Source organism: Bombina bombina, chromosome 2 (genome assembly GCF_027579735.1).
Source record: "Bombina bombina isolate aBomBom1 chromosome 2, aBomBom1.pri, whole genome shotgun sequence".
NCBI lineage: Eukaryota > Metazoa > Chordata > Amphibia > Anura > Bombinatoridae > Bombina > Bombina bombina.
Genome location: NC_069500.1, coordinates 936,134,143 through 936,151,311, shown reverse-complemented (window position 1 = coordinate 936,151,311; position 17,169 = coordinate 936,134,143). Strand labels below are relative to the sequence as shown.

At 37.8% G+C, this 17,169-nt stretch overlaps 1 protein-coding gene across 5 annotated transcripts in view; it reads right to left on the bottom strand.

Moving 5' to 3' along the window:
- The window catches only part of WDFY3 (WD repeat and FYVE domain containing 3), an 840,855-nt gene that overhangs the window by 169,855 nt on the left and 653,831 nt on the right, over nucleotides 1-17,169 (bottom strand). For all 5 annotated transcript variants that reach the window (XM_053703393.1, XM_053703396.1, XM_053703395.1 and 2 more), the window contains 3 exons: nucleotides 9,885-10,118; nucleotides 6,887-6,986; nucleotides 4,425-4,585 (listed from right to left, as the gene is read on the bottom strand). In XM_053703393.1, the coding sequence (XP_053559368.1) occupies nucleotides 4,425-4,585; nucleotides 6,887-6,986; nucleotides 9,885-10,118 (495 nt within the window). The remainder of the gene's footprint in view (nucleotides 1-4,424; nucleotides 4,586-6,886; nucleotides 6,987-9,884; nucleotides 10,119-17,169) is intronic.

The window sequence follows — 17,169 nt, the reverse complement described above, 5'->3', positions numbered from 1 at the left end:
GAACTAGAGGTGGAAAGATATAGGCAGGATGATACTTCCAAGGAAGTGATAATGCATCCACTGCCTCCGCCTGAGGATCCCGGGATCTGGACAGATACCTGGGAAGTTTCTTGTTTAGATGGGACGCCATCAGATCTATTTCTGGAAGTTCCCACATTTGAACAATCTGAAGAAATACCTCTGGGTGAAGAGACCATTCGCCCGGATGTAACGTTTGGCGACTGAGATAATCCGCTTCCCAATTGTCTATACCTGGGATATGAACCGCAGAGATTAGACAGGAGCTGGATTCCGCCCAAACCAAAATTCGAGATACTTCTTTCATAGCCAGAGGACTGTGAGTCCCTCCTTGATGATTGATGTATGCCACAGTTGTGACATTGTCCGTCTGAAAACAAATGAACGATTCTCTCTTCAGAAGAGGCCAAAACTGAAGAGCTCTGAAAATTGCACGGAGTTCCAAAATATTGATCGGTAATCTCACCTCCTGAGATTCCCAAACTCCTTGTGCCGTCAGAGATCCCCACACAGCTCCCCAACCTGTGAGACTTGCATCTGTTGAAATTACAGTCCAGGTCGGAAGCACAAAAGAAGCCCCCTGAATTAAACGATGGTGATCTGTCCACCATGTTAGAGAGTGTCGAACAATCGGTTTTAAAGATATTGTTTGAGATATCTTCGTGTAATCCTTGCACCATTGCTTCAGCATACAGAGCTGAAGAGGTCGCATGTGAAAACGAGCAAAGGGAATCGCGTCCGATGCAGCAGTCATAAGACCTAGAATTTCCATGCATAAGGCTACCGAAGGGAATGATTGTGACTGAAGGTTTCGACAAGCTGCAATCAATTTTAGACGTCTCTTGTCTGTTAAAGACAGAGTCATGGACACTGAATCCATCTGGAAACCCAGAAAGGTTACCCTTGTCTGAGGAATCAAAGAACTTTTTGGTAAATTGATCCTCCAACCATGATCTTGAAGAAACAACACAAGTCGATTCGTATGAGATTCTGCTAAATGTAAAGATTGAGCAAGTACCAAGATATCGTCCAAATAAGGAAATACCACAATACCCTGTTCTCTGATTACAGACAGAAGGGCACCGAGAACCTTTGTAAAAATTCTTGGAGCTGTAGCTAGGCCAAACGGCAGAGCCACAAACTGGTAATGCTTGTCCAGAAAAGAGAATCTCAGGAACTGATAATGATCTGGATGAATCGGAATATGCAGATATGCATCCTGTAAATCTATTGTGGACATATAATTCCCTTGATGAACAAAAGGAAAGATAGACCTTACAGTTACCATCTTGAACGTTGGTATCCTTACATAACGATTCAATATTTTTAGATCCAGAACTGGTCTGAAGGAATTCTCCTTCTTTGGTACAATGAAGAGATTTGAATAAAACCCCATCCCCTGTTCCGGAACTGGAACTGGCATAATTACTCCAGTCAACTCTAGATCTGAAACACATTTCAGAAATGCTTGAGCTTTTACTGGATTTACTGGGACACGGGAAAGAAAAAATCTCTTTGCAGGAGGTCTCATCTTGAAACCAATTCTGTACCCTTCTGAAACAATGCTCTGAATTTAAAGATTGTGAACAGAATTGATCCAAATTTCCTTGAAAAAACGTAACCTGCCCCCTACCAGCTGAGCTGGAATGAGGGCCGCACCTTCATGTGGACTTAGAAGCAGACTTTGCCTTTCTAGCTGGCTTGGATTTATTCCAGACTGGAGATGGTTTCCAAACTGAAACTGCTCCTGAGGATGAAGGATCAGGCTTTTGTTCTTTGTTGAAAAGAAAGGAACGAAAACGATTATTAGCCCTGTTTTTACCTTTAGATTTTTTATCCTGTGGTAAAAAAGTTCCTTTCCCACCAGTAACAGTTGAAATAATGGAATCCAACTGAGAACCAAATAATTTGTTACCCTAGAAAGAAATGGAAAGTAAAGTTGATTTAGAAGCCATATCAGCATTCCAAGTTTTAAGCCATAAAGCTCTTCTAGCTAAAATAGCTAGAGACATAAACCTGACATCAACTCTGATAATATCAAAAATAGCATCACAGATAAAATTATTAGCATGCTGAAGAAGAATAATAATATCATGAGAATCACGATGTGTTACTTGTTGCGCTAAAGTTTCCAACCAAAAAGTTGAAGCTGCAGCAACATCAGCCAAAGATATAGCAGGTCTAAGAAGATTACCTGAACACAGATAAGCTTTTCTTAGAAAGGATTCAATTTTCCTATCTAGAGGATCCTTAAACGAAGTACCATCTGACGTAGGAATAGTAGTACGTTTAGCAAGGGTAGAAATAGCCCCATCAACTTTAGGGATCTTGTGCCAAAATTCTAATCTGTCAGACGGCACAGGATATAAATGCTTAAAACGTTTAGAAGGAGTAAATGAATTACCCAATTTATCCCATTCCTTGGAAATTACTGCAGAAATAGCATTAGGAACAGGAAAAACTTCTGGAATAACCACAGGAGCTTTAAATACCTTATCCAAACGTTTAGAATTAGTATCAAGAGGACCAGAATCCTCTATTTCTAAAGCAATTAGTACTTCTTTAAGTAAAGAACGAATAAATTCCATTTTAAATAAATATGAAGATTTATCAGCATCAACCTCTGAAACAGAATCCTCTGAACCAGAGGAGTCATCAGAATCAGAATGATGATGTTCATTTAAAAATTCATCTGTAGGGAGAGAAGTTTTAAAAGATTTTTTACGTTTACTAGAAGGAGAAATAAGAGACATAGCCTTCTTTATGGATTCAGAAACAAAATCTCTTATATTATCAGGAACATTCTGCACCTTAGATGTTGAAGGAACTGCAACAGGCAATGGTACTTTACTAAAGGAAATATTATCTGCTTTAACAAGTTTGTCATGACAATCAATACAAACAACAGCTGGAGGAATAGCTACCAAAAGTTTACAGCAGATACACTTAGCTTTGGTAGATTCAGCACTAGACAGCGATTTTCCTGTAGTATCTTCTGACTCAGATGCAACGTGAGACATCTTGCAATATGTAAGAGAAAAAACAACATATAAAGCAAAATTGATCAAATTCCTTAAATGACAGTTTCAGGAATGGGAAAAAATGCCAAAGAACAAGCTTCTAGCAACCAGAAGCAATAAAAAATGAGACTAAAATAATGTGGAGACAAAAGCGACGCCCATATTTTTTCGCGCCAAATAAGACGCCCACATTATTTGGCGCCTAAATGCTTTTGGCGCCAAAAATGACGCCACATCCGGAACGCCGACATTTTTGGCGCAAAATAACGTCAAAAAAATGACGCAACTTCCGGCGACACGTATGACGCCGGAAACGGAAATAGAATTTTTGCGCCAAAAGAGTCCGCGCCAAGAATGACGCAATAAAATGAAGCATTTTCAGCCCCCGCGAGCCTAACAGCCCACAGGGAAATGAAATTAAATGATTAAATCAAATGCATTATCCCAAATATGAAACTGACTGTCTGAAAATAAGGAAAGTTGAACATTCTGAGTCAAGGCAAATAAATGTTTGAATACATATATTTAGAACTTTATAAACAAAGTGCCCAACCATAGCTTAGAGTGTCACAGAAAATAAGATTTACTTACCCCAGGACACTCATCTACATGTTTGTAGAAAGCCAAACCAGTACTGAAACGAGAATCAGCAGAGGTAATGGTATATATAAGAGTATATCGTCGATCTGAAAAGGGAGGTAAGAGATGAATCTCTACGACCGATAACAGAGAACCTATGAAATAGACCCCGTAGAAGGAGATCACTGCATTCAAATAGGCAATACTCTCCTCACATCCCTCTGACATTCACTGCACGCTGAGAGGAAAACCGGGCTCCAACTTGCTGCGGAGCGCATATCAACGTAGAATCTAGCACAAACTTACTTCACCACCTCCATCGGAGGCAAAGTTTGTAAAAACTGAATTGTGGGTGTGGTGAGGGGTGTATTTATAGGCATTTTGAGGTTTGGGAAACTTTGCCCCTCCTGGTAGGAATGTATATCCCATACGTCACTAGCTCATGGACTCTTGCTAATTACATGAAAGAAAGAAAAGATATAACAGTACAAGTTGTATTTATGTGATTTAGGTTAAAACAAAAATATGCTGTCACAGGGCTTTATAAATCTTTAAACATATGACTTCAATAAATTTGCTTTTAGTCCGTGTTGCCAGTAACAGAATTTTGTATATTTAGATAATTTTTTGTGACTTTTTTTCTGGAGAATACATACTGGTTCTGCTTTGGCGCAATATTTTTAGGGGGAAGTTTATTCAGACAGATTGTTATCGCTGAGGCATGTGTGAAGGAAGAATGCTTTGGGCCAAGCAGCAATTCCCAGCTGTCTTTTCTAAACAGGCTTTTCTGACTGCTTTGTTTCCTACCTGTGATATGAGTTGGATTATGCAGTCAACTACGAGCTTGGAATCCTTGTTAAACATTCCCTGCCAAAGTTTGTCCACGACTCGCTGCATGAAATAAAATACATTGTTCACCAACACCTGGTAGTTTCCCCCGGTAGTAATTGCTAAAGAAGCGTCTTCACCTGCAGTAAAAAGGAATAAAGATGGGAACATAAAAAAGCAAATTGTGAACATAGTTATGGTCAAAAATATTCAAATAAACCCTTTAAAAATAATAATTAAAATACCTGTATATAGGACATAACATAATATTCACAAAGTATGTGCTTATAATTACTTATAATTTTTTTAAAAAATTTAATTTTAAAGACTATACATTGTAAAGTACATTTTTTTTAAAAAAAAATAGATGCTTTGGAATTTAAAGGAACAGTAAAGTCAGAATAAAACTTTCATAGTTCAGACAGAGGATGCAATTTTAAATAATTTTCCAGTTTACTTCTATTATAAAATATGGGTTGTTCTAATGGTATCCTTTGTTGAAGAGTAGGCTCAGTTGCAGCAATGCACTACTGAGAGCTAGCTGAACACATCTATTGAGCCAATGGCAAGAGTCATATTGCAGCCACCAATAACTAGCTAGATCCAAGTTGTGCACTAATGCTTCTAGGTTTACTTTTCAACAAAGATACCAAGAGAATGAAGCAAATTTGATAAAAGAAGTACAATTTGAAAGTTGCATACTCTGGGCGAAGGCAGCTTGGGAGCGCCATCATCTTCAGACCACTGCTTCATAACCTACTACTCCAATTCTAAAGTGGAATTTTTCAATCCCCCTGCACTTCTCTGACTGTAGTGATAGACATCCACGTGCATGCTGGCGAATGCACTACACAAGGAACGGCTGGGTGGATGGTGGCAGAGATGTCCACCCGTGTCCGTCCAGTTGTTGTTAAATTGAGGCCCCTGTCTAAATCATGCAAGTTTAATTCTGACTTCCCTTTAATGATACATTATAATGTACAAAAATGAATCCTCTAATTTGGGTCTTAGTAAACAGCTATGTTCCCCAATATGCATCAAACATTGCTTGTACCAATGAACAGGCGACAAAGTTATTTCTTACTAAAAATATATTCAGCATTTAACAAGATTTTGCATACTTAAAGGGACATGGAAGTGAAAATAAAAAAAAATCACAATTCACCACTTTTTCTTGGAATTCTTTGAGGCAGGCTCAAAAGGGTGCATGTTTCTTGAGCACTATAACATGATTACAAACATTGTTGCAAAAACTGCTGCCAAGAAACATGCACAATCCTCAGCCTACATCTGTATGCTTTCAAAGGATGGAAAATGTGAAAGTTCTTGTTTTCAATTGTATGCTGTATCGGAATTAAAAAAGTTTAAAGGGACACTGAACCCACATTTTTTTCTTTCGTGATTCAGATAAAGCATGCAATTTTAAGCAACTTTCTAATTTACTCCTATTATCAATTTTTCTTCGTTCTCTTGCTATTTTTATTTGAAAAAGAAGGCATCTAAGCTAAGGAGTCAGACAATTTTTGGTTCAGACCCTAGACAGCACTTGTTTGGTGGATGAATTTATCCACCAATCAGCAAGAGCAAAAACAAAAATGGGCCGGCATCTAAACTTATATTATTGCTTTTCAAATGAAGATACCAAGAGAATTAAGAAAATTTGATAATAGGAGTAAATTAGAAAGTTGCTTAAAATTGCATGGTCTACCTAAATCACAAAAAAAATAAAATAATTTGGGTTCAATGTCACTTTAATTATTACATTTATTACCCTTTAACTAGAGTACATTCTTTAAAGGGCCAGTCTACTTGATTTTTTTATTGTTAAAACAGATAGAGTCTTTACATTCCCCATCTTTGCACAACCAACATTGTTATATTAATATACTTTATAACCTCTAAATCTCTACCTGTTTCTAAGCCCTTGCAGGCCACCTTTTATCAGTGCATTTTATTTGCTTTTCACAGCCAGACAGTACTAGTTCATGTGTGCCGTATAGATTAGATTGTGCTCACTCCCGTAGAGCTATGCAGGAACCAGCACTGATTGGCTAAAATGCAAGTTTGTAAAAAAGAGTGAGATAAGGGGGAAGTCTGAAGAAGCTTAGATACAAGGTAATCACAGAGGTAAAACGTTTATTAATAAAATAGCGTTGGTTATGCAAAACTGGAGAAAGGGTTATAAAGGAATTATTTTTTTACAATAAAAAAAATTCATGTAGACTGTCCCTTTAAAACAGCTATCTATGCTCATTATTGTGCTTTGATTTTATTTTTTTCAAATATGAAAAAATATGCGGTAAAAATTCTCTAATGCAAATCTTTACACCTACATATAATGGATGTTAAGCAAATGGTAAACTACAGTAGTTAAAGGGAAAAAAAGACAAAGAAATGAAGACATGGCAGCCACTCCAAACGCTGGTTCTAAAAAGCATTACCTAGGAGAACATCAGCAGCAAGCAGATGGTCCATTACACTGTCAAGTATGTAAGTTTGAAACTCCTTCTGTTGTGCTCGTGTGGATCTCTCAGGAGAGGCCTAAAAAATATCATGAACTGGATTTACTTTTTATGGGCGAATAAAACTGTAATAGAGTGCATGTAACCTGTTTGTAGAAGTGTCTAACATAACAAAATGATCTCTATGGCATAAATGACAGACACATAATTATTAAAACAGCAGAAATTAGAACAGTGGTGAGTAACAAGCAGCTCTGCCCAGTTGCCACGACAATGTCATACTATTAACACAATAAGGCAAATCCACCATTTCACACACCAAAACACATGCATTCATTATCCTCTAGACCCGTGATAATGAACCTTGGCACTCCAGATGTTTTAGAACTACATTTCACAAGATGTTTAGGCACTCTGAAGTCCAGTCAAGCATCATGGGAAATGTAGTTCTATAACATCCGGAGTGCCAAGGTTCGTCGTCATTGCTCTAGACTGTAAGCTCTTCAACCCAGAGCCCACCTCCTCTAGAATCAATTCACATTGTCAAGTTCAGCACTGCAGAAAACAGTGGTGCTTTATAAATTAACAATAATAATTTTCCACACTCTTCTCACCAATATTTAATGTATTTCAATATATACAGCTATTGCTATGGGCTTGAAGAGAAGTTGTAAAAGTATCATTTGAGGAAAGATATTTATATTCATCAGGAAACTCAGGGATTAAATATGGGGCAGTAAGAATGCTATCAATGTGTTCATTTAAAGTAAATAAGCTTTTTAGTTTGTTTTTGAAAGCAAAATTATACTTTTCCAAATTTAAAATATATATTTTTAAAATGTGTGTATATATATATATATATATATATATATATATATATATATATATATATATATATATATATATATATATATATTTAAAGTGAAGGTCCATTTTGATGAATTAGTGCCCGATTTTTAATAAACCTATTAAAAACAAGAGCACTTTAATTCATCAAAATTGACATTTCACTGTTTTCTTCAAAAACGTACTTTTTAATCCTGAATGCTGCTCCAGCGATTCCCCGGCCGTCGGAAGCCTCTGCAGACGTCAGAATTGACAAATCAGGCTTCCTCCAATCTCAGCTTCCCCCTGGGGGAATCTTGGCCTGATGCAACGCTGTGATTGGAGAAAGCCGAATTCGTCATTTTGGAGCCCGCGAAGACGGCTTGCGATGGGCGGAGGAAGTGCTGGAGCGGCTGCCAGGATTAAAAGGTACGTTTTTGAAGAAAACAGTGAAATGTCAATTTTGATGAATTAAAATGCCCTTGTTTTTAATAGGTTTATTAAAAACCGGGCACTCATTCATCAAAATGGACCTTCACTTTAAATTTAAGTTTTTCATTAACTTATAAACTACCTAACGAACAAATCAACAGCCAATCAACTATGATTACCATAATGTAGTATACGGCTCCATAAAAGGGAAACTAATACACTACAGTTGTTATTAAAGCCTACAACTAATAAGTTGTTCAATAGCCAAATTACATTCTGCTGTTGAGTGCAAAATGCTGCTAAAGGATTAAAAGAAATTAATTTTCAGTTGGCAGCAAAGCAATTATATATACAATTAAAGCTGGTATAATCTGCTGGGTGCATTTGTATGCAAGGATCAAGAGAATTTGGAATACATAACAGTCTACTAAGTTAGTATTACGGATATAATGAGCCAAAATTAGATCAAAAACATTTTCCCTCTTTGGCCAGGAATGGAGAAGACAATGTTTATTGAGATTAGAAAATATCTCTTTTAAAAGGGACATAACGAACAATAATAAAATGTTCTATAGTGCTAAATCAGTTTGTTATTGCTCCACAGCTGGCTAACAAGTAAAACACATAGCTAAAGTCAGGTCTACATCAGCAATGTGCTATCAATACTGAACTAAAATCTAACTAGTGATTGGTCGCTATATACATATGCCACTCCTGATTAGCTTAGGGGTTGTGTTCAGCTCCGAGGTAGACCGAGTGTATGCAGTGGCTTAACACATATGTATAGGTCAGTAATAGTATAATAATAATAAAATATTTTAACGCATTTGAGCACTTTACTATTGACCTTTTTTGTCGCTTTAAATAGTTTGTTGTATGGTCCTATGGAATGGTTTGAGGTCTCATCTGCATTACATGTAAAAGAACTTAACTTAAAGGCTCACAATTTGAAATTAAACCTTCCTGGTTCTGACAGAGCATGAATTTTTTTTTAAAAGTTTTCAATTATGAAAATGACTGTTTTCTTTGTAGCCTTTGTTGAAAATCATACCTAGGTAGGCTAAGGAGCAGAAATGCACTACCAGGAGCTAGCTGATGACAGGTGGCTACAAATGTCTCTTTGCATTGGCTCACTAGATGTGTTCAACTAGTTATGAGCAGAGATTTATTTAATCTCACTTGAAGGAGTTAAACAGTTATATGCAAGCAATAGTGTAATATTGAAGGGACATAAAACCCAAACATCATCTTTCGTGATTCAGATAGAGCAGGCAATTTTAAACAGCTTTCTAATTTACTTGTATTAACATTTTTTTTTCGTTCCTCTTGGTATCGTTTGTTGAACAGCAGGGAGATAAATTCAGTGTGTGCATCTCGAGCAGTATAAGGCAGCAGTTTTGCCATAATGTAATCCATTTGCAAGAGCACTAGATAGCAGTAAAATGTCCTGCCATGTAGTAATCCAGACACCAACCTAGGTATCTCTTCAACAAAGAATACCATAGGAACAAAGCAAATTTGATACAGTAGTAAAGTAAATTGGAATTTGAGTAAAAAAGGAACATTTTGGGGTTTTATGTCCATTTCATCTTTATATTTGCCTGTCTTTGTCTATCTGATTATCCTTCTAAAGATACCATTACAAACCAAGTTATTGAGCCCTGGGATCCTGTCTGAATCCATCACTTGAATGAAACAAAATCTCTGCATGAAGTCCTACCTCCAAAAGATGGTCTATGAGTGGAGTTTGCTTGCTGGCCGGAGTCAAGCAGAGATTTTCTATTACCAGGACACGCATGAAATCAAACACAAATTTCTTGGCAGGATGGCTGGTTAAGTAAGTCTTGGAGCCCACATTGCAGTATTCTGATTGGCTCCTGTTCATGCCAGAGTCTGAAGATAGTGCCTTGAACTCTTCAGCAGGAGACCCCACTTCATCATCAAGGTCAGTGACCTGCAAAAATAGAAAATATTTTTGTCCAATATTTATAAAAGGTGACTTAAAGTGAATGTAAATTTTCTCTACTTTGAACGTTTATCTTATTAGCTTTTTGGTGTACAATTCAAACCGCCACTTTTTTTTTTTTTTTAAATGTAAAATAAATATTATACTTTTATTACCAATTTGGTCCGTTTTATGGACCAGCTCCTCCCATCCACAACTTCCTGATTTTGTTCCATGTTACATATACAGCGGTCCCACCCGCTGTTTACGTAGAGGAAATGCGCGCTCCCGGCTATCGGCACATCTGCGCATGCGTTACACGCCAATGTAATTGTATAGTAACATAGTATTCAATGAATGAAAACATTCATTGAATACTATCGTTGAAGACAGTACAGCAGCGATCGAGCCAGCCCCTGTATGATCGCTACATACCTTGCGATCCAAAATTGGGGAATAAATTACTAAGACCCAAAATCGTTGAAGAGCGCATGCGCAAAATGTGAACGCGTGTCTGAGATCAGTATTAGAACAGCGCTCTAATGCAAGCACATTACGGACGCATGACGTAGAGAAAAAGTTTTGGTCCCCTCGTGGTGGATTCACTGATTGGTTGACAAGATCGAGCCTACTATGTCAATCAATCATCAAAGATGGCGGGCGGAGGATTAAAAGTACGATCACAGCTATCTAAATACAAAATACTCGGTAAATACAAATTTATTACAAAAATCATCAATTAAAGTATACCTATTTTCAAATACATTTTAATGCTGTGTTTAGCAACCAGAATGACTTTACATTCACTTTAAGAATGGAAATAAATATAATAATTCCCACTGTTATTTCTTAGTATACGTTTTAGGTATAAAACATGAATCGATGAACTTCAGAAAAGAAACTTATACTGGAATTAGCTTTCTCCTTAAAAGAAAGGCTGTTGTAATCTACAAAAATAAAGCAACCTGATTTTATTTACATTCAAATATACCGTACCTATACGCACAAGCGCAATTTCGTAAAAAGGGACACTAAACACAAGAGTTATATGAACGACAGGAAGAGGAACAAAATAAATATACTACAATGTTGTTTTACAACACATACTTAAACATTTTATATTAAAATCTCAAAGTATTTACTGTCCCTTAAGTGTCATAAAAGGTAACAAAAAATAAATTACAAGCTCTAAAACGAAAAAACATTTTATTTTATATGCACAAGAGGAGTAACAACAGCACTACAAAGCCCTTAGTGAAACACCTGTGAAGCGTCCTTTTCCCTGAATTATAGTAAACGTACCTTCGGCTGAATATTAAGATAATCGAATACTTGTAAACTAACGAAGCGAGACTTTTTAGTCTGTTGTTTAATACAATACTCCTGATAATATGGTTAGAAGTTATTCGTTACAAGAAGCTTGAAGTGACTGTTCTCCCAAACTAGCTCCAGGAGACAGCATAAATCTTTCTTACTATTATTATTCTTTATTTGTAAAGCGCCGACAGATTCCGCAGCGCTGCCCATGGGTACAAGGATAACAGTACAATGGAGAAACGATACGATAAGACAACATTTTACGGACAAATACAGGGGGAATTGAGGGCCCTATTCCCGTGGGAACGTACAATCTAGATGGGTAGGAGGATGGGAAACAGGAGGTGGGGACTGCAGAGGTGAGAATGATATTAGTGAGGAGATAGAGGGCAACTGTTAGTTAAGTGAAGTTAGTTTGTTAATAAGTCGGGTGATAAGCTTCCCTGAACAGAAAGGTCTTTAGGGAACGTTTAAAGGAGGCAAGGTTAGGGGCAAGTCTGACAGCTCGAGGAAGTGCATTCCAGAGGGTTGTTGCCGTACGAGAGAAGTCCTGTAATCTAGCATGAGAGGAAGTGATGGTAGAGGACGCAAGAAGCAGGTCGTTGTTGGATCTTAGGGGATGGACAGGAGTATATTTGTTGATGAGTGAGGACAGGTAGGGTGGGGCAGCATTGGTGAGGGCTTTGTAGGTCAGGGTGAGAATTTTGAATTTAACTCTGTTGTGAATGGGGAGCCAGTGAAGGGACTCACAGAGAGGCGCAGCAGAAACAGAGCGTTGAGAGAGGTGGATTAGCCTGGCATATGCATTTAGGATGGATTGGAGGGGAGAGAGGCGGGAGAGAGGGAGGCCAGTTAGTAAGTTGTTATAGTAGTCAAGTCAGGAAATTACCAGGGAGTGGATTAGCCGTTTAGTAGTTTCAGCACTCAGAAATGGACGAATTTTGGAGATATTGCGTAAGTGGTTGCGTCAGGATGAAGAGAGCAGTTGGATGTGGGGAATGAAGGACAGATTTGAGTCAAGCGTGACTCCGAGGCAACGGACTTGGGGTGATGGGGAGATAGTGGTGCCGCCAACAGTGATCGAAAAATTAGAAACTGGAGTAGAGTTAGAGGGGGGAATAAGAAGTAGTTCAGTCTTGGACATATTTAGTTTTAGGTGGTGAGAGGCCATCCAGGAGGAAATGCCAGATAAGCAGTCGCTTATGTGAGAGTTGACAGAAGGGGAGAGTGCAGGGGTGGAAAGGTAGATCTGGGTATCATCAGCATAGAGGTGATAGCTGAGGCCATAGCTGTTAATAAGTTTACCCAGTGAAGAAGTGTAAATAGAGAAGAGTAGAGGACCCAGGATGGAGCCTTGAGGTACTCCAACAGACAGGGGCAATAGAGAGGAGGTGTCACCAGCAAAGGAGACGGAGAAGGATCTGTTAGAGAGATAAGAGTGAATCCAGGAGAGGGCAGTGTCACATACCCCAATAGAGCTGAGAGTCTGTAGGAGAAGGGGATGGTCAACAGTGTCAAAGGCAGCATAGAGGTCAAGTAAGATGAGTATAGAGTAGTAGCCTTTGTTTTTAGCAGAAAGGAGATCGTTAGTAACCTTGGTGAGGGCAGTCTCAGTTGAGTGTTGGGGACGGGAGCCAGATTGCAGGGGGTCGAGCAATGAGTTGGAGGACAGGAAGCGGGTTAGGCGATTGAAAACTAGTTTTTCAAGGAATTTTGAAGCTAGCGGGAGCAATGATATGGGGCAGTAGTTTGCAGGGGAGTTAGGGTCAAGGGAGGGTTTTTTGAGGATGGGGGTGACCTTCGCATGTTTGAAGGAGGCAGGGCCGGTAGAAAGGGATAGGTTAAATATGTGAGTAAGAGCTGGAGTGAGGGTGGGAGACAGAGAAGGAATAAGATGTGAAGTAATAGGGGCAAGTGGGAAGGTAGTGAGGTGTGAGGAAGACAAAAGGGAAGCCACTTCACTTTCAGTGGTTGGGAGGAGGGTGCAGAGAGTGGGTGACTGGGAGCGGAGTTGGGAGATTGCAGGTTTGTGTTGGGATGTTTCCTCGGATTGCAAGTGTTTTATTGAAAAAATAGTCAGCAAGGTCTTGAGCACTGAATGCAGATGAGGGGGGTGGTGCAGGTGGGTGGATGAGAGAGTTGAAAATGGAGAAGAGTCTTTTAGGGTTTGAAGAGTGAGAGGCTATAAGAGAAGAGACGTAGGTTTGCTTAGCTAAGCGAAGGGCAGAGGTGTAAGAGTGAAGAATGAACTTATAGTGCATGAAATCAGGTTCGGAGTGGGATTTCCTCCTGGCCCTTTCAGAAGTGCGGGAGCATTTTTGTAGGTGACTTGTTTGTTGGGAGTGCCAGGGTTGGCGCCGACGACGTGGGGCTTTGCAAGGTTGGGGCGGAGCGAGAGTGTCAAGTGCAGCTGAGAGAGTATTGTTATAGTGAGTTGTAGCAAGGTCAAGGCAGGATATTGTGGAAGTGTGGGGGAGGCGAAGTTGAATAAGATTGGAGAGTTGGGGAGCATCCACAGTGTGCAGATTTCTACTGGTGCGGGGGTGAGAGGGTGAAGTAGGTTTAGTATCTATATTAGGATTAAAGGTGAGCAGATGGTGGTCTGAGATGGGAAATAACTACAGAGAAACAGTGCAGTAAGCGCAGGTATTAGACTAAATGTAACAATATGTTGATTTATAACTGGTAATCGCCTTCAAGTAATATTTATTATTACAATTGTAACTAAGAGGTGGGTACATGTATTTTTACAGTACCCAGTAAGCTAAGAATAATATACAAATTTAAACAACAATTCACAGTTGGCGAATCAATATCAAAGGTCCAACAATTAAAGGGACATAATACTCATATGCTAAATCACTTGAAACTGAACCAGTATAACTGTAAAAAGCTGACAGGAAAATATCACCTGAGCATCTCTATGTAAAAAAGGAAGATATTTTACTCAGCTCAGCAGAGTAAGTTCTGTGTAAAAAGTTATACTCAGCTGCTGCCCAGCTGCAGGTAAAAAAAAAAGAAAAGAAATGAACAGCAGCCAATCAGCATCAACAGTGCTGAGGTCATGAACTCTTTTACTGTGATTTTGACTTAACGCTCATGAGATTTCATAGTAAACTTCCTTAAACTGAATAGGGAAGTAACATGAGTGTGCACGTAAGCTCATTCCCTTAGCTGTCCCGGGACAGACATACTGATTTGCTGCTTAGAAGTCCTTTACAATGGGATGTGGCTACTGAGGAATTTTTTAGGTAAAATATCTTTCTTTTTTACATACAGATGTTCAGGTGATATTTTCTAGTCAGCTTTTTACGGCTATGCTGCATCACTTTCAAGTGTTTCAACATTTGGAATCATGGCCCTTAAAATAAGGTAATTTATAACAGTACATCAGATTCAGTAACCTTTTTGATGACTAAAATTTTTAGAATAATGTCCAAGTTTAATGGTACACTACCATAGTGTCTAAATAGACTGTGTAACACTAAAGGAAGTAGATAAACCTACTCACAAAGCACTTCCAGCGAACAATAGAAATAATCTTAAACAAGTTTTTGATTCTCATACAATCATTTACAAGTAGCCAAAATTACAATGGTTAGAATATATGGTGTCAGATTTAAAATAATCTAATAGATATGTGTTGAAGTACTAAACTATGGAACAATAGAATTACTATATTGTGCAAAATTGAATCAGTTGGGCACACCAACTTACAAAACACTATAAATACTAAGTGCAATGCCAGGCGACATTCAAAAATGTAGAATGCCTAAATAACCTGAAAGTAGTTTTATAACAAGTGCTCACAAATAACATAAGCATAATTAATATATAAGGGGTCAATGTACCTTGAGCTTAAATTTACATACTATATATAGAGATGGTGCTGTGAATAGACCAGTGATCTACATACGCTAACCATAAAGTAAAAAAAATTTTTTTTTAGTAGAACACTATTAACCAAGTCAAGAGGGTTAAACTCCTCTCAGTTCTGTGAGTTATCATAGAGTGATGGAAAATGAGCACACTAACTAACGAATGAATGTGATCGCACTATAACTTATTTATGTTACATTGAATGTAAAACCTTAAGTGTGCACAAACAACAACACAAATAAGCCACTCTAGATACTTAGTGCCAGATTATTCAACCCCTGGTCATTACCTCCTGATAAACTATCAAGCACAGAACCATTTTTTGAGTGGTTTAAACCAACTCTAAGTAGTAAATAATAGTATCTTACAAGCTCTTTAAGGCAATTACCCTATCAAAATTAAAACATAAGGGCAGTATATACCATATATTGCTCCAGTGAGTAATCTACTGAATAATTTTCATAGACATTTCGGCATGCCAGTCTAAATCTCTGACACAGTGGCATTTTCTACCCTATGTTTCAATAAACAATACCCCAAAGGCATTGGATTGAATGCAATCTCGAGTTTCTTTGTGGTTTTAACAAACACACACATCCACATTAAGTATTTTTATGAATGTATATAAAGAATAAAAGTTAAGTTTTAATTCACCAACTCCTATTTCTGGTGTTTCCTTAGTATGATGTCTTCTATCTAAGGGGGGGGGGGGTCAGAAGTGCTATAAAAGTGCATTCTTTCAAGTCCAAAATCTCCCTTCCGGGGTTTTCTGACTTAACTTTGCTTACATTTTATTTTATGTTCTCCTGCCCTGGTAAAATGATTTTATCAGTAAATATAAAAAATATTCTCAAACCCACATAAAAAATGTTGTACCCCTTGTTTTGTTTTTTATGCAATAGACAATGCTCTCTTAATAAAGGGTAACAGTTCTAAGGGTTTTTTACAACTAAATTCCATATGTAAATTTTTTATGTTTTAGGTTGGTGAGCGGATTGGAAAAATCACTAGGTGGGGCTGTTGCACAGACTGTGTTTTAATATAGATATTTTAGAAAGAGAGAAGATCAAAATGCTGGTGTTTGAATAAAGCTCTGGATTAATACCCAAGTGTGCATTACTTAAAGGGATAGGAAAGACAAAATGAAACTTGCATGATCCAGATAGAGCATGCCATTTTAAGAAACTTTAAAATTTACTTCTATCTTCAAATGTACTTTGTTCTCTTGGTATCCCTTGTTGAAAAAGAATACACACATATCTTAACCCAGTGGGAGCTAGCTGCTGATTGGTGCCTGCACACATTTGTCTCTTGTGATTTGCTAACTAGGTGTGTTAACTTAGCTGCTAGTAGAGCAATGATGTTTCTTCAGCAAATGGCTAACAAGAGAATGAAGCAAATTTGATAATAGAAGAAAATTGGAGAGTTGTTTGAAATTGTATGCTCTATCCGAATCATGAAATAAAATTTTGGGGTTTCCTGTCCTTTAAAGGAATAGTCTAGTCAAATTTAAATTCCCAATTCAGATACACAATGCAATTGTAAGCAACTTGTAATTTCAAACAACGTAATAATTTACTTTGATCATCAAATTTGATTTGTTCTCTTGTTATTCTTAGTTGAAAGCTAAACCTAGTTTGGCTCATATGCTAATTTCTAAATCCTTGAAGACTGCCTCTTTTCTAAATGCATTTGACAGTTTTTCACAGCTAGAGGTCGTTAGTTCATGTGTTTCATATAGCTAACATTGTGCTAATGCACGAGAAGTTATTTAAGAGTCAGCACTAATTGCTTGTAATGCAAATCTGTCAAAAGATCTGAGATAAGGAGGCAGTCAGCAGAAGCTTAGATACAAGGTAATTAC